Genomic DNA, 22,804 nt, shown 5'->3' on the forward strand with positions numbered 1-22,804 from the left:
TGGGCTCAGCTGATCAGGGGGTGCATCAACTGAAGGGGCAGTGGATGGCGCACTGGTAAGGGTGACCTCCACCCTGCTGTGGTGCACTGAGAAGCACGAGGCATCACTGCTTGCCCTGGAGCTAGTGACAGGGCACTGTGTGTTGTGACCTGTGGCAGTGTGGCCCTGATGAGATTTACTTGCTGCCAGTCTGCCCTGAACAATGAGCTGGAGGCAAGATGTGCTCTCTGCATGCTGCAGGTGGAGGTTGTGCTGGCACCCTGGGGACAGAAGCAGGCTGTCCTTGTATCCTGGCTGGCTGTACCGTGGTCAGAGCCTTTGCTTTTCTGAGGTCATGATCTGTCATTTGTCTGGGTGGCTTTTGGGCAGGTGACCACTGATGTTCTTCTTGCTTCATCCTGTATTTGCTGCTACAAGTGTGTCTGGACCAAGCTTGTTCCCTCCACATTTCCTGCAGATCTTGGTCCCCATCCAGATGCTTCTGACCCCTCTTGGTGCTGCAATTTGTGCAGTTTGAGAGCACAGCTATATCTTACCTCTTTTAATTTTCTCTGCAGTGTGTTATGAGGTGAGTGGCAATGTAGGATGGCTCAGAAAGCTAGAATTCAGGACCCAGTGAATGATCATCATGGGTAACAGAACAGGAATCATTCTGCTCCTCTGGAAGCAGCCCTGAGGGCAGCAGGATGATGCCTTTCTGGATTGCTCCATCCAGCTGCTGAGTTGAGACCAAAAGCCCTGGAGACTGTCTGGGCCCTCTGCTTGCCCTACTGCTGGAGAACTGGGGAAGAACCCATCTCATCCAGGTGCCAGGAGGACAGGCTACTGAGCCATCGCTCCTTGAGTCTGTCACAGACAGAGGAAGTCTAGACTGCTTCCTCCTGTCCCTTCTGCCGCTCTCCACCACCTTCATGCCAGGAGAATCATCCGTTGCGGAGGGTGAAACAGTGCCAGTGCTGACGGCATAGGGAGACTCTGGGAAACCCAAGCTGGATTCACTGAAGGGAGTCTCTGTCCCACTCTGAACCCAGGAACTGTTTTTGGAGGTCTGAGTGGCTCACAGGGGGGCTCTGTTCCCCAGGTGGGCTCCAATGCATGGCTGGGTGGGACAAGGTCTCAACTACATGTTTACTCTGCGGGCTGGAGACGGGAAAGGAAGGCACTGGAGGCTGTGATGCCCTTTCTGAGGGCGGAAGGGTGATGCCAGGTTTCAGGGCCAAAGCCTTCACTGTTGTGGTGCAGCACTTGGCCAGCTGAGCAGGGCCAGGGGTTCTGCAGACACCAACCTCATGCGTGTCCCCAGCCAGTGTCCTGCTGAGCAGGATCTGGCAGCAAGGGGAGAAGGCTCTGCAGCTGCAGAGGCTGTTGCTTAATGCAGTGTTCTGTTGAAATGCAGGCGGTGGTACGTGCCTTGTGGTTTTAACCCGAGGTGATGCTGCTGAGGAGTGTCCCTGCTGAAGGGGAAGAGGACCAAGACTTCCCTCTCTGGGCATTCCCCACACAGAAGAGAGGGGCCAGCTCTCACTGCAGGCTGAAAAGCAGTTCAGTGATGTGGGGTGTCTGCCCCTTCCTTCTTTCTCTCCCTCCTCCCCCAGGGCAGCTGGACCCAGCACAAAAGCTGAGTCGGGCTGTGTATCCTGTGCCTTCTGCATGAGCATGGGAACCATGACTGTCAGCTAGATGTGCTGGGAGGAAAGAGGGATCAGCACAACTGGAAGCGTTGGAGCTTTGTTCATCGTGAGCCCTTTAGCAGTCCTGCACCATCCTCCTCACCCATCCTTTGTGTTGGGCAGCTCAGCTCATTTGCAGTGCCAGGAGTGCCTGGAGGCAACTGGGGCCTCTGACTAGCTCTTTTTCTTTTTTTTTTTTTTTTTTTTTTTTTTTTTTTTTACATGTCTTTGTTTTTTTTCTTCCCCTCTTGTTCTATTTTGCTGAATGTGAAGGATTTCTGGTGACCTGGTCTGTCTCCACCCACTGCCATTTGTTGTTTCTTCCGCTTTTCTGGAAGTGGGTGGGGGATGCCAGCAAAGCCCCGTGCTGGCCGAGGGCTGCTGTGCAGCATTACCTGCATCTGCTCATCCCCATCCTTGTGCCTCTCCCTCCTAAACAGACTGGGTACTGCACAAGAAAGCTCTGGGAAAACGGATATAAATGAGTGCTATGAACTGCAACATCCCTGTGGGAGCTCTGAGCCTGCTCTGCATACTGGAGCAAGGGGGGGGGGGGGAGGGGAGGGAGGAAGGTGTAAGGCTGTGATCGCTGTGAATGTGGCAACCTGAAAAGCATTCTGCTTTAACAGAGCACAGTTTACTCTCCCACATGTGCTTTTCTAATTTCCCGATAGCGGGACAAGGCAGGAGAGCCGACGGCTGTGCAGGAGGGTGCAAGAGCTCACTGCTGTGGTGATGAAGAGCTGAGCAGCCCCAGCAGAATGGCAGAGCCACAGCAGCGCATGGTGATGGGGCAGTGCAGGCACAGGATGCTGTGGGTTACCCGCTCCCCAGCAACAGGCTGTACAAGCCAGATGAAACCCTTCACCGCAGATAGAGAGAGGAAATTGCTGAAGTTTTGAAGCAGTTTCATGGCCAAGCATTGTGAACTGGGGACGGATGGGTCCTGGGGATGCCTGCTGGCACACAGGGCTGTGAAGGGAGGTGGGGTGCTATGGAGCAGTCAGGCTGCTCCATGTGTCACTGCAAAAGCGACATCACAGCAAGAGCTCGAGTGCTTTAGGAGTGAACACGCTGTGTCGGAGTGCTCCTCCAGTTCAGAGGAGCCCAGTGTCCTCGTGCAGCCCAGTGTTCTGGTGGGAAAAGCCTGCCCAGGGCCCCCGCTGCCTCGAGGAGCTGCCCACAGCTTTACCAGCTTTTTTTTTTCTTTCCCTTTTCTTTTTGTCTGCCTGGAAGAGGCTTTTCTCCAGTGCTTTTGCAGAAGGGAACAGTTGATGGGCCTCTGCCCTCTGACATGCCAGTTGGGTGAGTAACAAGTTGGCTGAGCTGAGGGTGTGTGCTCTTAATTGGGTTTCAGTTAGAAATCTCAGCATAAGTTCAGGGACATCAGCTGTTCCACCCCAGGCGACTATCTGCTGTTTGGTGAAATACCTTTTGAGATAAGATTTGGTTTTGTTTTTGTTGTTGGTTTTTTTGTTTTTTTTTTTTTTTAATTCTTTTTCTCACAGTGTTGAAAGTTCCTGCATGCACCCAGCGCAGAGCCAGGCCTGCCTGGGCGAGAGGAGCAAGCTCTGTTGTCCCCAGGAGGACAGCAGCGTCTATAAGTGTGTGTGATTTAAGTCAAAAGTGGCTTCAACAAATGTACATGTATTTATTCTCCTGGGGAACACCGTAATTGCTGAGCGTGGCACTCAGGCTTCAGTTTGTGGTGTCTATAACCTAGGTGCCCAAATCCATCCTGTGCACGTCCCTCGCATGTCCCATTGGGCTGCAGAGCAGGCGGGTCCCTTGGCTGAGCTGTCAGCGAGGGCTGCTGGGCTCTGGCTGCGTGGGAAGGGCTGCTGTGTTTTTCAGTGTCAGGAGCTAACGGTGAATATCTGCACGTGCTTGTGAGATGTAATTGCAGCTGCCTTTGGGCTCATAAATGCACTTAGGGCATTTTCATTTTATATACAAACTGCTTTGGAGCAGAGGGAGCAGAGGGAGGGCTGGTGCTGCTGCCACTTCTCCTCCGCAGCGGGCAGGCTGAGCAGGCAGTGAGGAAGCCCCTGGCTTTCTTGCATGGAGTAAGTCATTACAAACAGGATGTTTGTCCCGGGCTGCTCGCTGGAGACCCTGCAGCTGGCTGTAGGACACTGGCAGGGGGCTATGCACCCAGCACAGATACTTTGAGGGAGCTGCTTGTAGAATGCCTACATCGAGCTGCAGTGTGATTCACAGATAACACAGGACTATGTTTGGGCTGTGTGAGGCTGCTGAGGATCAGCAGCAAGCCCCATCTTCAGCCTCACCCATCAGCTGAGGAAAACTGAGCACAGAGCAGGCATCGGCTTGGCACAGAGCGGAGAGGCAGAGGGCAGCTCGAGATCAGCACTGCTGATAGCGAGGTCATGGATTCGGTCCTGCCTTGGAGACACGTAGACAAAGGTATTGTCTGCCTGTGAATCAAGGAATGTAACAACAGTCCCAAGCAAAGCATTAAACAGTAAGTCACAGCCCTTGGGTACACCTCCCTGTTGTATGGGCTCTTTGCCAGCAGGACTTCTGTTGTTTTTTTTCACTCCTCCAAGCTCCTTCTTCTTTGCAGCCAGAACAATGAGGTGCCCATGTTGAGGTCAGTCCTGGACTGCTTCCCTGCCTGCTCCCAGCCACATAAGTACCGGCACAGCCCCCAGCCTCCTGCAGCCCTCAGCCCAAGTGCTTGCATGCAGAGAAGTCTACATGCTCCTGACACCAGGCCTGTGTTCCTACCTGGCTTGATGGTGAAACTTTTTTTAAGCTGGCCCTGCTCCTGGAAGGAAGATTTGTACGTGTGGTGTATGAGCTATGGGATTAGGAGTTGGATTTATTCAAGTCAGGATTTCTGGGCTGAAATGAGCCCATTAGGGTTTTTTGGATGTTCAGACTATATAACCACACCCGTAATTATTATTTGGCATCTCTGCCCTTGTTGAAAATGCATATTTTAAAATTTCATATATTTTCCATATTCCCAGTGGCTGGCTTGCTGCCTGCTGTGCCTGTGTAAGCACAGACATTCATGCTGTTTCAGAGGTAGTATTTCCCTAATATTCTCATTGCTAGCCTGTGAACCAGAATGAAACCCAATAGAAATGCCCTGCAGCCCACGCTGACCCAGAGCGGGGTCTGTCATGCTCTGCCCTTCCCCATGGAGCAACTCTCCCTGGAGCACATCCAGCTGTGCCAGTGGTGCATGCAGTGCCTGTGCCCTGGGCCAGGGATCCCAAGGTTATGCCCACCAGGTTTGGCTCTCACCAAGCCCTCTGCTTTCCTCTCAGATTCAAAATACGTTCCTTGGGCTGGAGGCTCTGTAGTGGGAGCTTCAGAAAATGCCAGGAAATGCCAGGCGCAAAGAGCTGTGAAGCTGTTTGTTGGGCATAAGCACCCGTGTCACCTGGATGCTGCATTAGCAGCTGATTTGAATTGGGCTGCTGGAAGGTTTGGGATTCCTGAGACTGCTCAGAGCCAAGAGCTGAGCCTGGTGGTACCGGAGGGTTTCTCATCAGGTCTCCTCTACTGACTGAACCTGAGGGTTGAACTCAGAGACTCCCTATCTTTGGGCAGGTGATTCCCAAGGCTCCTGGCTCCAGTAGGAAAGGATTGCTCATGTGGGATGAGCAGAACTACAGCTGTGATTCAGTGATGAGACAGGTTAATCTGTGCAGGCAGGTTTCATGCCAGTCAGTGACACGAAGTGATGCTCGCACTTACAGGTCTGAGCTGCATTTCAGTGATGGTGGAGATCACCATGCAGAAGCAGTGGCAGGAGGTAACTTCTGCCTTTGCTAGTGAAGTGCTGATGCTATGGTTAATGGTACAAACTCAAGTAAGAAGAAGTGTGATAAAATCCCCCTTTACTGTGAGGGGGCTCTGCTGGCCCACTGTCTTCCTCCCTGCCAGCCTTGTGCTCAGCTCTGAGTCAGCACAGATTTGTTCTCCTGGTTTTCAAATCATATGAGTGTCTTCCCAATTGCTTCTCCCCATCTGCCGCTTCCCCAGCTTGCTCAAAACACTTCCCCCCCCCCCCTCCTGGCCTCTGGTTATTCTTCTCTGCTTCCTCCAACTGTGCCTGCGTAATGCTGCCCAACCTGTCTGTGTTTCTCCCAGCATTGTCTCCCCTCTCACTCTTGGACCAGGGCCGATTCTCACGGCACACTCGGAGGTGTGCTGCATCTCAGTGTGGGTCCCCTCTCCAGGACAAAGCAGCCATGACTTCCACCAGGGTCCAAGTTAGGAAATAACATACGCTGTGTCCTTGTGTAGGAAGCGCAGAACGAAGGGCTGGGCTCTCAGCTGTGGCCACAGATCTCGGACCATGGGGCAGAGAGAGACTGAACCTCCTCCTCTTGGATGGAGCAGTGCTGAGCGACGTGAACTTCCTATGAAGGGCAGTTTCAGCTCAGGGAGCTGTGCTGGAAAACACTGCCTGCAATGTGCTCAGTCCTTGTCCTCAGAGTAAACTCTGGCATATTGCCTCTCGGGCATGTCACCCTGCATTGCTCTAGCAAGGAGTAGAAGAGCTTGTTGGGGCACTAGGCTGTGAAGTGTCTCTTGTCCTTCTTAACCCTGGCTGCTTGAAATTTTTTGTTTGCTTATCTAAGCAGCCCCATCTGCCTTGAACACAAGCAAGGAGCTGGGGTCAGCACCAAGCTGTCCCCAAAGAAGGTTCCAGAGGCAGGGGACAAGGGTGTGTGCTCCCTGCAGGCTGTGCATCTGTGGGCTGAGGTTTAGTGGTGCTGGACTGTGCACGTGGTGCTGTGTCCTGTGTCTTGCATCCCGTGGGACTTGCATCCCCAGTGCCTGTAAAGTTTTCAAGTGCATTGTGCCATGTTTAATGCCTGGTGGATGCAGCCCTGTGGGGCAGGCAGGGGGAGAAGAGGGGCAGGCAGCAGTGGAACGTGGGAGATGGGCCGGGTTCTGCTCGTGTCCCTGGGATACAAACAGCAACAATCTGGCAAATGCACTCAAGCTCTTTGCTCACATATTTTTCCCTCAAATTGCTCGAAGTCAAGAGAGCAATGAACTACTGAGTAATGGGAGGTTGAAAGACCCAACTAGCCCTTCCCATCCCTTCCAAACAAAATCCTGCCTGATTTCTCCCTGCCACGTCAGCTCCCAGCTATGACAGCTATCTCATCCTGTTGGCAAGGCCATGTCTCTGGAGCAGCCTTGGCTCCAAAAGGCAATGGAAAAAGATGTAAACAAACACGGGGAGCGGAGCTGAGGCCGTCGACTGTGGCTAGGCCTGCAGGTAGGGCTGGAGGCTGTGAGCTGCGGGATGGGGCTGTGCTCAGCTCCTGGGGTGCCGTGGGATCCGCCTGCAGCACTGGGGCTGTGGTTCATGGTGGGGATGTGCCCTGGGGAGGGCTGGAGCCTCAGCATTGCCATGAGGGTACGGAAGGTGCCTGTGTGGTGTGAGCTTTGTTGTGCAGGAAGTGGCAAAACGAACGCTTTGTTTTTCTTCACCCCTACCCTGCAGGCTTGTCTTGGTGGCACACAGAGCTGACTGTAATTCCTCTCTCTTTGTTTCCCCAGATCATGATCGAGTTTTGCCCAGGCGGGGCGGTGGATGCCACCATGCTGGGTGAGTGCCTGGCCCTGGGGGGGTCCCAACTGTGTGGTGCCATCAGGAGCCCTGCTCTCCTGCTCTTGCTCCTCTCCCATGAGTTTGCCTATTCTCCTACCTGGAGCACAAGGTGTGGCAGCCCCTGGGTGTTTCCCAAGCTACTTTTGATGTCCTTTTGTGATTTAAATGCTGCTGGGGAACAGCAGATCACAAGACATGTGGGAGAAGGCAGTCTGACTGAAGGGCTTTAAATATTTATCTGCTTGGGGCAGGGGTGCTGGTTCCCACAGCTTCCCCGAGAGGGCTGAGATGCTTCATCTGGGCTCATAGTGGTGGATCTCTCAGGGTCTCCTCGCTGACTTCTCCGTATGGTATCAGTCATCTGGAAAACAGCTCAAGCATCCAAATAAACTGCAGTTTGCAGCGATTCCTGGAATCTTCCCGTTTTTAATTCCTCCCTTCTGCATAGTACCACTGGGACTGGGAGTGTGCGAGTGTACCTCAAAACCATCCCAGGGCTGTAGGGACACAGGGAGCTGTAGTCCCCTCCACAAGGCCAACCTGCACTATTCCGTTTTGAAGTTTAGACAATTCCAAAAGCTTTGCTTTCTTTTTAGTTCCAAAATTTGCACAAAACTGTTGCCCACAGCAGTGTTCAAAGCTTTTCTTTTGCCATACGCTCCAAGGAGAGGGCTAAGGCAGTTGCTGTGGTCCACCCGTCAGCCCCCACCCCAGCCAGACTGGAGCTGGCTCGTGCTTGCTCTGTTTTCAGCGTGCTCTGCTGTGCACCCAGCTGTAGTGCAGAGGGGGGAACATGCATCGCAGAGGGCCTGCAGAGAGAGAGAGCGAGACCAGGCTGATGCTGACCATCTGGAGGCCTGACGATTTGCAGAGCTGCTGCTTTGGAAAGTGGTCTCAGATGGCGAAGGCAATCAGGAAGAACTCAGTAGGGTGGTCGTGCCAGTAGTCGCACGTCCCCCTGTCCAGAAGCAGGGACAGATGCTGGGGTGTGAGCTGCTGCTACTGTAAGAAAAACAGCTTAGACCAGTGCTCATCATTCCCTCATTGGAGTGGCAGTGTCCCCCTACTCAATGCTGTGGGCAGGGCATACTGCATTGCTGTGATAGAGGGCAGCTTCTGGGGAGATGGGCTGACAGCAGGGCTGTGCACAGAACTAAGAAGTGTTCGTGCTTGCATTTAGCCCTGCTGCCACCTGCAGCTGAGTTCAACTCTTTGCTCCCTGCAGCATCATCCTCTCGTGTTCCCATGCCAGGTGAAACCCGGCTTGTCTTCAGTGACCCAGTTCCCAAACAGACACGGACCTGTTTTCCAATCATGCAGGAACCTTGTTGTGCAGCAGCCCCTGCAGCCTCACCTGCCTCCCCATCGTCCACTGCTCCCAGACCAGGCAGCTCAGCTGCACACCCTGGGAGTGAGCCATGGGTCAGGAGCTCCAAGCTGAGTGCTGGCTTTGAGAACAAATTACCCTAATAAGCTAATTTGCATTGGTCTCCTGCTGCTTTGACACATGGACAGTGCTTTTTAAATGGCCTGACAGGATTGTCCGTGCCTTACTGAGGCTCAGGGAGAACATAGCTCGAATCCCTGCCCTGTTTAACAGCTCTTTCTCCCCTCACAGAGCTGGACCGGGGCCTGACTGAACCCCAGATCCAAGTGATTTGCCGCCAGATGCTGGAAGCTCTCCACTACCTTCACAGCAAGAAAATCATCCACCGGGACCTGAAGGCTGGCAACGTGCTCCTTACACAGGATGGGGACATCAAGCTGGGTGAGCACAGGGTCCGCGTGGGTGCTCGCTCTGCCATGGTGCTGCTTCTGTTAGTTCTGCATAGGGAGGCTGCTGTGGTGCTGTGTTTCAGTCTAACATGATTGGGATTGCTGGATGCTCTCTTATATCATTTGCATGTATGGGAGCAAGACTGGGATGGTGTGCACGTTTTGTTGCCCTGCTTCTCTGCTGACTGATGAGCTTAGGGAGGAAAAGATGGGGGAAAACTTTCTGTTACACAGTGGGGCAAAACCACCATCAAACTGTGTGCTGTGCTTAGCTGAGGAGTTCTCTCAGTATCTGCTGCAAATAGAAAGCTGGTGTTTTCTGTAACCTGGTAGGGGGTTAAAGATTACATTGGGAAGGAAGTGGCTGAGAAGCATCGCTGCCTGGTCCTGAGCAGGTGTCTGTGGTCAGCTCTCAAACATGGTGTCCGCAGATGGGCTGCTGGGAGCGGAGCTGAGGAAGGGGTGCCTTCCTTCTTGGGGGTCTCAGCCTGTGTGTACCCCATGTGTTGGCATCAGGAAATGGCTACAGTGAATGTCCCCAAAGCCAGCTGAGAGCAGCACCTTTTGGTGGAGGGTGCAGCACTGCAGGGGCTCTACGCTAATCTATGAGAGTAGCATGGAGCAGTGAGACCCCCAACTCACACCGAGCCAGAGACTTGATGGATTTTCCTTTCATGAATTTTGTTTAATCATGTTTTGAAGTTGATTTCTAAGCACTTTAGCCTGCTGAGCATCCTGTAAAAGGTGCCAGTTGGCAGGGCTGGGAGCTGAAGGAATTCATCTTATCTCCAGAGCAGGTCTGGTGGTGACAGGGTGAGTTGTGCCAAAGAGAGGCTTTGCCAATTCACTATAGGTCTGAGTTAAATTGGTGTCCAACTAGTTGCTGGAGGATGAGAAGGCAGCCTTCTCATTGGATCCTGGTTGGAAAGGTGCAGATCCCTTCTAGACCCTGCCAGGAGGGTGCCAGCAGCTGTGGGTGCTCATGGAATGTGTCTGTGGGCGCCAGTGGAGACCCAGGAATGGCCCATTAAATGAGAACCCATGCGTAGGCAGCCCAGGATGCTGGAGACCTTCCGTGACCATGTACTGTGCTCTAGCATGAGAGGTGCTCTGCTGCCTTGAGCCAGCAGGGACCTGCGGTTAGGGATGTTTTGGGCCCAGGCTGTGGATGGACAGCAGCTCCTCTGAATGTCGTCACTGCCATCTTGGAGAGAAAAGGCACCTGGGGTGGATTCAGTGCCTCCATCAAGTTTGACTGGGTTGGCTTGGCTTGGCTTCAGCAGCTGCTTGTGGGCCAGAGTCAGGGAATGGTGTCATACAGTGGCTGTTGTGTACAGGACTGTAAAGGAGACAAAGAATACAACAGCGCTTTGTCTTTTGGGGAGTAAAATGAGACTCTTTGCTATGAAAAAGCAGTGTTAAGAGAAATTTGTCATGGAGCTGCTTTTGTTTGTTTGTGGAAAAGATCTCAACTTCCCTCTAAATACGTAAGGTTTGGGTTACAGCAGGGGTGACTTGTTCTGTGTATGTCATACATGGGAGGGAGAGGTCCCTGGTGGTTGTGTACCCAAAAGCAAACTTAATTTCTGATGCTCAGTGTAGTGGAAACAGCACGTTGTATCATGTTCTTTCTTTAAATGTGTTTGCTTTTAAATCTGTGTTTCAGCCAAGTGTGCTAATTCAGAAGGGTCTTTCAGTTCTCCTGCAGCATCTAATGTTACTGCTCTTTGCAGCTGACTTTGGTGTGTCTGCCAAAAATGTGAAAACCTTGCAGAAGCGAGACTCCTTCATTGGGACCCCTTACTGGTGAGTGACCTGATGAGGTAGAAATCCTGTCTGTAAGGTGCACATGATGGCTTCATGTGTCTGAAAACGAGACTTGCTCAGAAACATGGAGCTGGTGGTATTTGCATGTTTGTCCATATTGTCCTACGAAGGATTTTAACAAGGAGTCTGGGCCATCGCTGGCATGTGCAAGGGTTCTCCTTTCCTGAAGGGAGCCATGAGGACCATCAGTGGCACAGAGCACTGCACGGTGTCACAGTGCCCCGCAGTGCTGTCGTGCTGCAGGCTCAGAGGAGTGAGGTACACACATGTGCTCGCGTGTGTGCTCTGGCTGCTCCCCTCTGCCTGGGTGGTAGAGCGTGCTTTGAAGCAGCTCCAAGCACATGAGCGCAACTCCTCGCTCCAGAAATGCAACCTCTAAATCACCCAACTTGCTGAAGGAATGGAGACTGCGAGTATTAATTTATTGTCTGCAGCAGCATCCGTGCCAGATGTCAATGGCCTGGGGGTTTTCGTGGGTTGCCTGGGCTGTCTCAGCTGTTCTGCAGAAGAGGGAGGAGCATGACCCTTAGACAAGATGCTGCTACTTCCCAAACCCAGAGCTGGGAAGAAAGGCCATTTTTGTGTGTGTGTGTGTGCCATGCTATAGATTATTTTAAGCATTTTTAATCTCTGCTAAGAGGCTCCTGAGCATGGCAGCAGCTGTGGCATCATCCCTGCTCCTTGCTCTGCCCCTTGCAGGATGGCCCCGGAGGTGGTGATGTGCGAGACCATGAAGGACACTCCGTACGACTACAAAGCAGACATCTGGTCCCTGGGAATTACATTGATTGAAATGGCCCAGATTGAGCCGCCCCATCATGAGCTCAACCCCATGCGAGTCCTGCTGAAGATTGCCAAGTCTGACCCGCCTACGCTCAGCTGCCCTTCCAAATGGTGAGGGGGGGCACCTCGGGATTTGTGATGTACACAGGACAGCAAAGCCTGGAGCACACATCTTCTAATTTGTGTAGCATCTCAAGAGAGAAGAGTCATCTTCTATCACGGTGGTGTTTAATTTGAGAGCCTAGGGTGGGATCGGGGTCCGGCTTTGTGCTAGGACCCCGGGAACTGCTGTAGGAGGGAAGCTGCTGGGGCTGTGACAGACAGCAGGCAGGAGCCCGAGGGCAGTGTGTCACCACACACTAGTATAGTGAATGCTAGTGGGCTGGTGCTCCCCTTGGGGCTGCTCAAAAGCCAGAACTGAGTCAGAGACAGCACCCTTCATCTGGGTGGTGTGCTCTGTGGGCTGATGGTGCCCTCCTCTGGGGTTTCTGGTCCTTTGCGGCCGTCCATCTCCACTGGGGCTGAAGGGTGGAAGGAGTAGGTCCTGGGGCATCTTTGTTCCCAAGTTGCACTTGGATTTTGGAAAGCTGCAGGTAGGTGCCCTTTCCTGATCGCTCTGCCCGGGATGTCGGCACAGCAGCTGGCACTCTGTCCTGCTGTCTTTTGCCATAACAGGTAAGGGAAAATCTAGACCCTCACCTGGCCATGTTGCCGATTCTCATATCATCTGAAAACTGAGTGCTGGGCTTCCCGTTCTGGGAGTGAAACAGAGATAGTGGCCAAATGGAAACAGGAACAAAACCTGTGCTATAGAGTTGTCCCCAGTGGTATTTGAAGTCTTTCCCTCTTCTGAGCTGCTCTCAATGACTGTCTGAAGGTCCCTGGAGTTCAGAGATTTCCTGAAGACAGCGCTGGACAAGAACCCTGAGACACGACCCAGTGCAGCCCAGCTGCTCGAGGTAGGGACCAGCATTACCCAGCGTGAGACTGCCCTACTCCCTGGGTCTTTGCTGGGCCATGAATGTCTGAACTTCATTGTGTTTCCTTTTCAGGGGGAAAAAAGAGTGATGATGAGCTCTAGATAGGTTTTAGATAATACTGCTCTTGTTCAGAAAGTCCATAGTACTGCTCAGCCACTGAGATGATCCAAAAAGCAACAGCCATGTTGTACTCATTGAAGCAAACTGCAGAGTTCGTATTGATACCAGCTAGAATAGAAGTGGCTCCTAGTCCCTAAAAATAACCAATTGGCAGCCAGCTCAATTTATAGCTGGTTATACCAAATTTAAATGCAACTCTTTTCCTCCTGTTTCTTACCAAAATAACAAAACCCTGGAAGATGCCTGTTTGCATGGAGTGCAAATGCTGTGCGACATGAGAATGTTTGCTGCATCCTTCCCACCCTGTAAGCATTCAGCTCAGAGTGTGCAGAGGGCTCTGGCCCTGTAAGCACTGAGAGTGGTGCAGTGACAGATGAGAGAGGAGTGGCTCTGTTTATCACTGGGGCAGCCCCTGGCGGGTGCATGTTTACCTGAGTCAAGAGGAGGAAGTGCATGATGTACTCTGCAAACCGCAGGGACTCCCCAGCCTCTTGCAGAAGCTCTGCACAAACATGCCACTGTTTACTGAGTGATCTGAACCCAATTTCAATTAAACCTTCCCCCTCTGTGTTTGCACAAAGGCTTCCCACTGCTCTGCTCTGCCCCAGCAGTGCCCCAAGGGCTCAGACCTGTACCCCGGGGTCAGCCCACCCGCCAGGCAGGAGGACATCTCCTTGCAATGAGATCCCCTTGTTTAAATGCAGCTGGTGCTTTCTAGGAGGAATGTTGACAGAAAGCAGCTTTGCAGAGGATTGTGCTTGGAGCATGTTTACAGAGCTGAGATTTAACCTCAGCATCATTTCCTCCCTCATACGAAGCTGTAAATTCATCTGGTGATGCTGGCAAGAACCATGCCCTTAGGTCTTTGCAGTTGTTTAAAAGTGAGATGTGTACCTTACTGTCATCTCAGCACCCTTGCTCTGGTTTTTGCTGTCTCACATGTTGTCGTACTTGGCTTTTCAGCATCCCTTCGTACGCAAGGTGACCAGCAACCGGGCCCTGCGTGAGCTGGTGGCTGAGGCTAAGGCAGAGGTGCTGGAGGAGATCGAGGACAACCGGGATGAGGCAGAGGATGATGACTCCTCCGAGTCAGCCTCGGTGAGTGCTGCTCTGCCGGCCCCGTGCCACACTTGGCACAGAGTGGGGCGGCAGTGGGTGAAAAGCCCCCAGCCTGGCTGCAGAAGGCTTAATTTGGGTCTTTTCCTAGATGCCCAATGTGAGCAGGCTGCTGCCCTGCTGGGGCCCTGCAGGTGGATGGGAAAGCAGTTTTGTGACCAGGGAGGGGCCAGTTTTCAGTGGCTGCCAAGGACATGGGGAAACAATGGTGCTGGCGGGTGGCCCAGCTGCCCGCTCATGAGATGGGAGTGCACAGAGCTGCTGCTGTGGGCAGGGCTGTGAAGGATGGAGAGCCAGGGCTTTCACTAAGCTCTCTTTCTTCCTATGGAGAAAGACATCAGTATTCCAGGGAAAATGCCCTGAAAGGGAAGATTTCTTCACAGTTCTCTGTAGTTGTGGGTGACTTTACTCTGAAGCATGGGGACTTAAAACTCATGCAGATGTGTTGAAGTGGTGGTGCAAAACCCAGCATCTTCTGTTTGTTGTCTTTTCAGCTGCCTGGAAAGCACAAGCGAGACCCCTCTGAAGTGAGTCAGCTGAGTTTTGATGGGGACAAACCTCCAGACTCTTCCTCACTCAAGACAGCTAATGGTCCTGTAGCAGCTGACAAGGAAATGGTGAATGGACAGAGTGATAAAGTCTTGGATGAAGGGATAAGCAGTGACAGTGACAAGTTGGTGAATAGCCGCTCCGCTAAAACCCTTGTCAGCTCCAGCCCAGATGAAGGGAAAGCCACCCCAGGCAAACCAGACATCATCTCGCTGTCTGGACGGCGGGGTAGTTCAGCAGAGGGGGATAAGCAGCCCATGCCAGGCAGCAAGGAGCGGAGGAGCATGGTGGACCGACCAGAGAGCAGCCACCTGGAAAACTTCCCGGAGGAGAAACTTGCCAACGGAAGCTTGGATTCATCAGCAATGTTCCCTGGCAGCCGGTCCAAAGGGGACTCAGATTCTGGCAGCACGTCGGCCTCAGAGAGTATGGACCTCACCATCTCCCTGTCTGCTGACCTGTCACTCAACAGAGAGACTGGTTCCATCTCCCTGAAGGTGAGAGCAGTGGTTAGGGGGTGTTGAGCAGGAAGGGCAGCAAGCCCACCTGCTTGCACCTAAATGCTGTTGTTTTTTTTTTTTAATCCAAGTCCCTGAAATTCAGATCCTCTCCTTTCGAGACTGAGTGCATGCATGCATCTATATCTCATTAAACTCCTTCCTGAAAACCAGAATGTTTTTCTGGAAGATTTTCGCTCCATAAATTGGATTCTGTGATTGCAGGAGAAATGAGTGAGTTTCCCCAAGTCTGCCATGTGCCTGGAGAGGGAGTGGATAACGTGGGAGAGTGCAGAGGTTGGATGACAGCAGAGGTCCAGGAATGTTGGTTTTTATCCCTCAGCATGACCTGAAGTACCACACAGGTGCAGAATGCTGTTTGGTGAGATGGCCAGGAAGGTTTGTGGTAGTGCTGGGTTAGTGCCATAAACATAGGCATGTCCTCAGAATGGGCAAAATCTCACTGTGAGGCTGCTGCATGTCCCAGGCCACTGCAATCTAGTGAAAGTTCATTGCTCTGTGGCTAATTTTAAGTCCTGGACAAATCTGAAGGATCCATGCCTGTCTTGTGCAGTTGTGCACAGTCTGATCAAGCTCAAACAGGAAACCTAAAATGTCATTTCTTAAACTTTATGTATTGCCATCAATCCCTGCTCTTTCCTAGAATACCTACCCCCAGGAGAAAGGCACCAGCCCAGAAAAGACTCTCGATTTTTCCAACCTGCTGTACATCTGGCGTGGTTTATGTCAACAGCGATTTGCACAAAGACCTCCCAGGCTTTTTGGCTTTTGCAAAGGCTTTCTGGAGGCTGGGAGTGCTTGTGAGCCAGAGCCAGTCAGGTCAGCGTGTCTTAGATGAAGAAGCAAAATGATTCAAATGATATTTGCTGAGCTTCGGGAGAAGAAATGTGTGTGACTTGAGGTACAGAGAGAGGTGTTGCACAAGACCTTTATCCAGTAGCATCCATGAGAGATAACTTCCTAGCACTGAAATGTGCCCAAATTCCACGCTTGGCAAAACTTTCCTCTGGTTTGCCCTGCAGGAGTGCACACGCAATGTAGATCTGCTAATAAGGGAAGTGTGGCAATCTTGCAAAGCAGCTCACCCCTCTTATTGCCTTTCCTGTTGTTGCTTGAGGCCAGCCAAATACACACATGATGACATGTGTGTAATTGCTCTTCTCAGTTGGTCCCCTAGCAGGGGAGGGTAAATATCAAAGAGACAGGCATGTTAGATGACATTTGATCTACTCCAGTGAGAGACAGTGCTGAGAACAAACAATATCACATCTCTGCAAGCGAGGCTTTCGAGCAGAGCTGTTCTCTGGGAGTAATGCTGCTGGTCAGTCCTGGATTGTCTCCTGATGTCTCTGCTTTGCTCCATGAGCTGTTGGGATGTGGGGAGGCATGGGCTGTGCTGCTAGCTCCTCAACCAGCAGCATTTGCAGTGCACTTCATTGCTCTCAAGTTTCTCTGTGACTGAATTCCTCTTCCTCCCAGTTGCTGGGGTGTTCCCCATGTTAGGATGCTTTGTGATTTCCAGGGGCTCTTGTTTTACAGTTGAGGAAATAGCAGTGCTTATTTATTTACTGAAAAGATGGGGAAGGAGGTTTCTCTTACTGCCTTTTCCCTCTGTTTCATACAGAGCATTCCCCCAGGGTTTCCTTTGCAGACAGATACCCTGCACTGTACCCTTGGTTGTTTCTGATGCTTCAGGGTTGTGTGCAGAGGGCCAGGCAAGCTGCAGCCAGAGAAGGGACAACCAAGAGTTAAACGGTTCTGGCTCTGAAAACTGTTCTATGCATTTTATCACAGGTTAAACTGTGAAGTTCAGATCGCTCCTTTATTACCAATCTACTTTTTCAGTTGTTTATAATTTACTCAAAGATTCACCAAAAAATTCCCAGATCTTTTTCTTCTCTTAGGAAAATTGAGGATAAGAAATCAATAGGTGAGTTTGGGAGGCTCCAGCTGGCAGAAGAAAGCGGTCAGCAATGGGCTGCAGACAGGAAGCAGACAGGGTTTTGAAAAAGAAAAGCAAACTTTCCCAGATAGAACTGTTTGTGGGAGGAGATCCTCCTTTGGAGAACATAGCACGGGGGGGACAGGGTGCCAGATGGGCACTGTGAGTGGCTCAGACCTGCTCAATATTGCCACTTTCTCCTCTTGAAAATGTAGGAGCCAGCTGTTTTAATTCAGTTTGTGGCACTTAGAGCTGTTGTGGCCTAAAATGGTCTCATGTAAGCCTTTTTTTCACCAATTTCAGTGTTGTTTTATCCATTAAGGTACTGCTAGATTGTTATGCAGTGGATAAGTCATGTACCCTTGGCTCTTCTCTTGCTCTTCATCTTGGTTTGGTTGGGACAGAGTTAATTTTCTTCATAGTAGCTCACAGGGTGCGTTGTTTCAGATTTGTGATGAAAACAGTGCTGATAACACACTGATGTTGAGCAGTGCTTGCACTGAGTCAAGGACTTTCTGGCTTCTCATACTGCCTGCCAGCAAGGAGCTGGGATGCACAAGGAGCTGGGAGGGGACACAGCTGGGACAGCTGACCTAGGCTGACCAAAGGGATGAGCCCTGCAATAAAAGCCACTGTTGCTTGGGATCTTGCTGGTCATCGTTCAGCTGGTGGTGAGCAATTGCACTGGTGCATCACTTCTTCTTTTCCCTTTAGTTGTAAGGTTCTTTTGTTTTCTTTTATTTTTCTTTCTTATTAAACTGTCTTTATCTCAACAGTTTTCTTACTTCTGATTCTCTTCCCCCCCATTCAACTGCAGGGGTTTGATCAAGCAGCTCTGTGGTGCCCAGCTGCTTGCCAGGGTTAAACCTCATCTCTCTGGTTGCTGCAGGCTCTTTGGGTGCTTGTTTAGGCTCTTGCAGGCTCATGGAAAGCTCTTGTGCTACGTTCTCTGTAATGGCCATCAGCGTAAGAACAAGAGGACTATGGGCTGCCTTGGCCCATTTCCTTATTGCCTTTTCTCTGTAGGACTGCACAATCTTAGGGACATGGTTTAGTGGCATGGTGGTGATAGGTTAACAGTTGAACTAGATTATATTAGTGCTCTTTTCTAACCTTAACAACTCTGTGATTCATTCGTGCCCTTATTTATTTGCCAGAGAATCCCATTCCCCTGTGGCAGCCCTTCAGCCAGGCTGCAGGTGCAGACCTTGCAGAGGAATGCAGGTTCTTCACTTTCCTCAGCATGAGTAGAAGTGAACCTGGGCTGTGCTTTGTGGTGCTGTAAAGAGCTTGGAGCTGCTTGCAATTAGCAAAGCGCTGTAATGAGAGCCAGAGGGACACAAACTCCGAGATGTTATGCAGGGTTGGCTCAGTTCTCTGTAGCCTTGGCTGCCTTGCACCTGCGGGTCAGAAAGCCCAGGGGACTTACAAGGAAACACTGCCAGCTTCACGTCTTGTGGATTTCTAGGCACTGCAGTTTTGCAGGGTGGAAATCACACTACTCCATCATGTAGCAAAGACTGAATGATTTGAATGGTGACTCCAGATCTGCTGATGATTTCCACTTCAGTGTGTTGTCCTTTCTTGTGTTTGTTCTTTATCAACAATGGCATCAAAATTGCTCTGAGATCTCCAGCTCTGTACCGTGTGCTGCAAACCACAGGGCTGCTTCATGGCCTTTTTGTTTCCTCCTCTGCTGAATGCAGGATTCCAGGATGCACAACAAGACTCTGAAACGCACCCGCAAGTTTGTGGTGGATGGAGTAGAGGTGAGTGTCACCACCTCGAAGATCATCAGCGAGGATGAGAAGAAGGATGAAGAAATGAGGTTTCTCAGGCAAGTTGGCCTCCATGCCAGAGGGAGGGCAGGGCGACAAGCTGGGCAGCGTTATTTTCTCCACTAGCAGAAGCTGTCCTGTCGCTATCTGCCTGTGTACAAAGTCAGTCTCCATCTTGTTGATAAGCTCCCTTCATGTACTGGAAGGCCACAGTAAGGTTTCCCCAGAGCCTCCTCTTTTCTGGGCTGAATAAGCTCAGCTCCCTCAGCCTGTCTTCCGCTCAGTGAGGGGAGTGATGCAACATCTTGGTAGGTAGGGCAGAATTTGGGAAAAACTGCCCTTTCTGCCACCCAGTTGTGAGGACAGATGGATGCAGGGTGTTGGGAGCAAGCTGGCACAACACCAGCTTGGCCTGAGCCATGTTTTCAAGATAATAGTCTTGCAATAATCTGGATGGCAGGCATTGCCTGCAGCATCACCTTAGGAACTTTGTCAACACTTATTGGAGAGGGCTTGAGTGCTAACAGTCTGTCCTTGTGAAAAGTGACAGCTTGCCAACAGTTCATGTAATTAGCATCTTTCTTTCTTGAAGTGATCTGGTGTCACAGAGCCCAATGCATACCGCTCTGCTGGCATTTACCTCCTGCCTGTGCTTACAGCAGTCAGCAGCTAAGGGATGCCCGTGCAGTTTTCATTCACTCCTGCAGTGCTCTGGTTATTGATTCTGCCATCTCCACTCAGGCACGCAGCTCTTGAACTCATCTGACAGTGTTTCTCTCTCCCTCTCTCTTTTAACCTTCTTCAGGCGCCAGGAGCTGAGAGAGCTTCGCCTGCTTCAGAAGGAGGAGCACCGAAACCAGGCCCAGCTCAACACCAAGCACCAGCTGCAGCTGGAGCAGATGCTCCGGCGCTTCGAGCAAGAGATGACAGTAAGTGGGCAGGGGGAGCTGCTGGCTGTCAGCTGCTTTGACTTTCCTTCCTGGCAAACTCTGTCACAGAGCAGTACTGTCTGGGTTGTGGCAGAGCAGCTGAGAAGCCCCTCAGGGATGGGATGTATTTGTGGAGGATGGAGCCTTTTGTGGGTGAGATGTGCTTTGGGAATGCTGACTGCCATTGCAGAGTGTGGCACGGGAAGGGTTGTTCAGGAGTTTCCCTCTTAGTGGTCTTTTCTTGCATGTCTGTTTATTGCTACTGTGAGAGAAGATTTGTAGCGCTATTGTATTTAACAACAACAACAAAAGCTCTTCAAATAAGAAACCAGTGTGGTCAGGGTCCGAGAGCTGGAAAACTGGCAAGTCTTTGGGTATAAATTGAATAAACATAAACTGTGCTGGTTAGTTAGTCCCTTCGTGGGCAGCTTACACTGAAGTAGAATGATTTTGTAGTCCAGTCTCTGTAGAGCTTTCATGAACTATCTTTTAAATACCCCTTTATTAATTCACCTAGCTTGCACATCTGGTAGCCCCATCCTCCCACAGCAGGCTGGGAGGCATCAATCATTTGTGTGCTGTTAGACTGTTAAAGTCTTGACGTGCCACATCTGTGAATTCCCATCTTAGCAAATCACTTCTCATTTCTGAGGTTATTCACCACACACTGCAATGTGCAAAAGCCCCACATGTGCTTCTTGTACCATTTCCCTGTGGCAGTTTGCAGCACAACCCCACTGATACTGGTGTGCTCCATTCCAGCTGCTTGCAGGGAGATCAGACACAAAGGCTCTGTTGGAGCACGGTGCCCTCAAACATGAAAATCCTTGTCTGTAGAGAAAGAAATGTTATGTTTGAACTCTGCTGCCTGTTAATATTTGCTCAGGGCTGTGGGTCCCAGTGGGATGCTGCGGATCAGGATTTAAGCAAGTAGATAGTGTTGAAATGCATCAGTTCTAGAACAGATTAAAAAATGGTTCACGCTAGAGCTGGGTCTGCCCTGTGCACTTCATGCATCGTTCTATGGGAGTTTCTTTCCTCTGTATTCAGTAAAGAGGCTCAATTTGTATTAGGACGCCTATATCAGAAGACAAAGCTCGGTGGAGACTGAGGCTGACTTGTGTTCCCTTCCTGTACAGGCTAAGAAGAAGTTCTATGACACTGAACTGGAGAACCTTGAGCGGCAGCAGAAGCAGCAGATTGAGAAGATGGAACAAGATCACTCGCTGCGCCGCCGGGAGGAGGCCAAGCGCATCCGCTTAGAGCAGGAGCGGGACCATGTGAAGTTCATGGAGCAGCTGAAGCAGAAGAAAAAGGAGGTAAGTTTGGGGTCAGATGGAGGAAAGCTGGCTTCCTGCATCTGTTTCTTCCAGCAAAGCATAAACAGTTCTCTGTAGCAGAGCTCAAGGGGGAACCAGTTGTTGGTGTTTTAGCAGGAAGCTTTTCGGTTTTCTTTGGTATATTAGGGTGTTTCTTGAGGTCCAGATGTTTAGCAACATTCCCTGGTGTTTTCTTGGCCTAAATTACCTGCTGATAAATCTCCTTTCCCTCTCCAAAGGTCAAGAATGAGGTTGAAAAGCTGCCACGGCAACAGCGCAAAGAGAACATGAAGTTGAAGATGGATGACTTTGCCCAAAGAAAACAAGCCATGGTAAGGTTTGAGAGAAGATTGCCACTACGCAAAGATAGAAGCATCCTTCTTCTCTGAGGGATTGGCAGCTTGTAAAATACCACCAGATGCTTTTCACATTGCAGTAGGAGGGCTCATGCTGTTATTGCTGTTTCCTTCCAGGAACAGGATTTTTTGGCCAAGCAGAAGGAAGATCTGGAGCTAGCCATGAAGAACATAACTGCCCAGAACAAAAAAGAGATCTGTGACAAGGAACGTGACTGCCTGAACAAAAAGCAGCAGCTCATGAGAGGTGGGTGGTGAGGAGAGGGAAGAAAGCAAACGCTGTAACGATGGCCTCATCCACTGCTGGCTCGTCCCACGCAACAGCTGCTGTGGCAGAGTTGCAAGCTGGCAGGGTGGGATTTAGAAAAAACAGCCCTGCCAGATCCTGTCTAAATGTTTAGCAATAATAATAAATTGCGCTTTAATCTTCAAAGCACTTTACAAATACGAACCAATTAGGCTTCATAATTACAAGAAATGATTCTCTAATATGGCTTGCAACCACTTCTGCTTGGAAAACAGGTGGTGAGTGGTCACACGGCACATCTGCTATGCTGCTGCCACCTGTAGGACCACTCACGCTCAGGGTGCTGTGTGTGACCAAGCTGAGGGTCCAGGGTGGGTTTTCTCCTGACTCTCTTCCTTTCCTCAGACCGAGAGGCATGCATCTGGGACCTTGAGGAGCGTCAGCAGCAGGAGAAACACCAGCTTATCAAGCAGCAGCTAAAGGACCAGTATTTCCTCCAGAGGCATGAGTTGCTCAGGAAGCATGAGAAGGTGAACAGTTAGCTCCTTCTTGTAATGGTCCTGCGTGCTGCTTGGGTGTCTGTGAAAGGGGTGCTTCACATCCAGGATTTAAATGAGAGTGGAATGTGAGCTAGGAGTTGTAGGTCTTAGTCATTATTAGTGCAAAGGGATCAGAATAACACTCAGGTCAGATGACTGAAAGAATGGTCAGGTGCTGGAATGGGCTGCCCAGGGAGCTGGCGGAGTTACCAACCCTGGAGGTGTTCAAGGGATGTTTGGACGTTGTGTTGAGGGACCTGGTTTAGTGAGAACTGTTGGTGATAAGCAGATGGTTGGACTGGATAATCTTGTAGGTCTTTGGCAACCTTGGTGATTGTGTGATTGTATGAATTGCTTGGCATCTATATTCTGTGCTGCTTGCATTTAATGTACAAGAGGCAGCTGTGAATTTTGACGGGTTTTATGGCTTTATTTTTTCTGGAAATGTTATCCTGTATGTGAGTTGGATTCTCACAGCAGTGCGCAAGGTTGGCACTTCTGACATGTGTCTCCTCCTGTTAACTTGTCTCGTACATTGCAGGAAAGGGAGCAAATGCAGCGCTACAACCAACGTATGATAGAGCAGCTGAAAGTTCGGCAGCAGCAGGAGAAAGCTCGGCTCCCCAAAATCCAGCGGAGTGAAGGGAAAACGCGCATGGCCATGTACAAGAAGAGCCTTCACATCCACTCCAGTGGCAGTGCAGCTGAACAGCGGGAGAAGATAAAACAGGTCAGGCCATGCACAAA

At 50.9% G+C, this 22,804-nt stretch overlaps 1 protein-coding gene across 1 annotated transcript in view; it reads left to right on the top strand.

The window, feature by feature from the left end:
• Nucleotides 1–22,804, top strand: part of STK10 (serine/threonine kinase 10) — a gene marked incomplete at both ends in the record, with an annotated part of 41,018 nt that overhangs the window by 17,349 nt on the left and 865 nt on the right. Inside the window, 14 exons of the mRNA XM_079542181.1 lie at nucleotides 7,227–7,275; nucleotides 8,897–9,046; nucleotides 10,788–10,860; nucleotides 11,581–11,775; nucleotides 12,542–12,623; nucleotides 13,728–13,862; nucleotides 14,375–14,926; nucleotides 18,596–18,726; nucleotides 19,473–19,596; nucleotides 20,736–20,915; nucleotides 21,155–21,247; nucleotides 21,389–21,518; nucleotides 21,924–22,048; nucleotides 22,599–22,787. Coding sequence (XP_079398307.1) covers nucleotides 7,227–7,275; nucleotides 8,897–9,046; nucleotides 10,788–10,860; nucleotides 11,581–11,775; nucleotides 12,542–12,623; nucleotides 13,728–13,862; nucleotides 14,375–14,926; nucleotides 18,596–18,726; nucleotides 19,473–19,596; nucleotides 20,736–20,915; nucleotides 21,155–21,247; nucleotides 21,389–21,518; nucleotides 21,924–22,048; nucleotides 22,599–22,787 — 2,208 coding nt within the window. The remainder of the gene's footprint in view (nucleotides 1–7,226; nucleotides 7,276–8,896; nucleotides 9,047–10,787; nucleotides 10,861–11,580; nucleotides 11,776–12,541; nucleotides 12,624–13,727; nucleotides 13,863–14,374; nucleotides 14,927–18,595; nucleotides 18,727–19,472; nucleotides 19,597–20,735; nucleotides 20,916–21,154; nucleotides 21,248–21,388; nucleotides 21,519–21,923; nucleotides 22,049–22,598; nucleotides 22,788–22,804) is intronic.

The sequence above is a fragment of the Tetrao urogallus genome, assembly GCF_951394365.1.
Source record: "Tetrao urogallus genome assembly, chromosome: 14".
In the NCBI taxonomy this organism is placed as follows: domain Eukaryota; kingdom Metazoa; phylum Chordata; class Aves; order Galliformes; family Phasianidae; genus Tetrao; species Tetrao urogallus.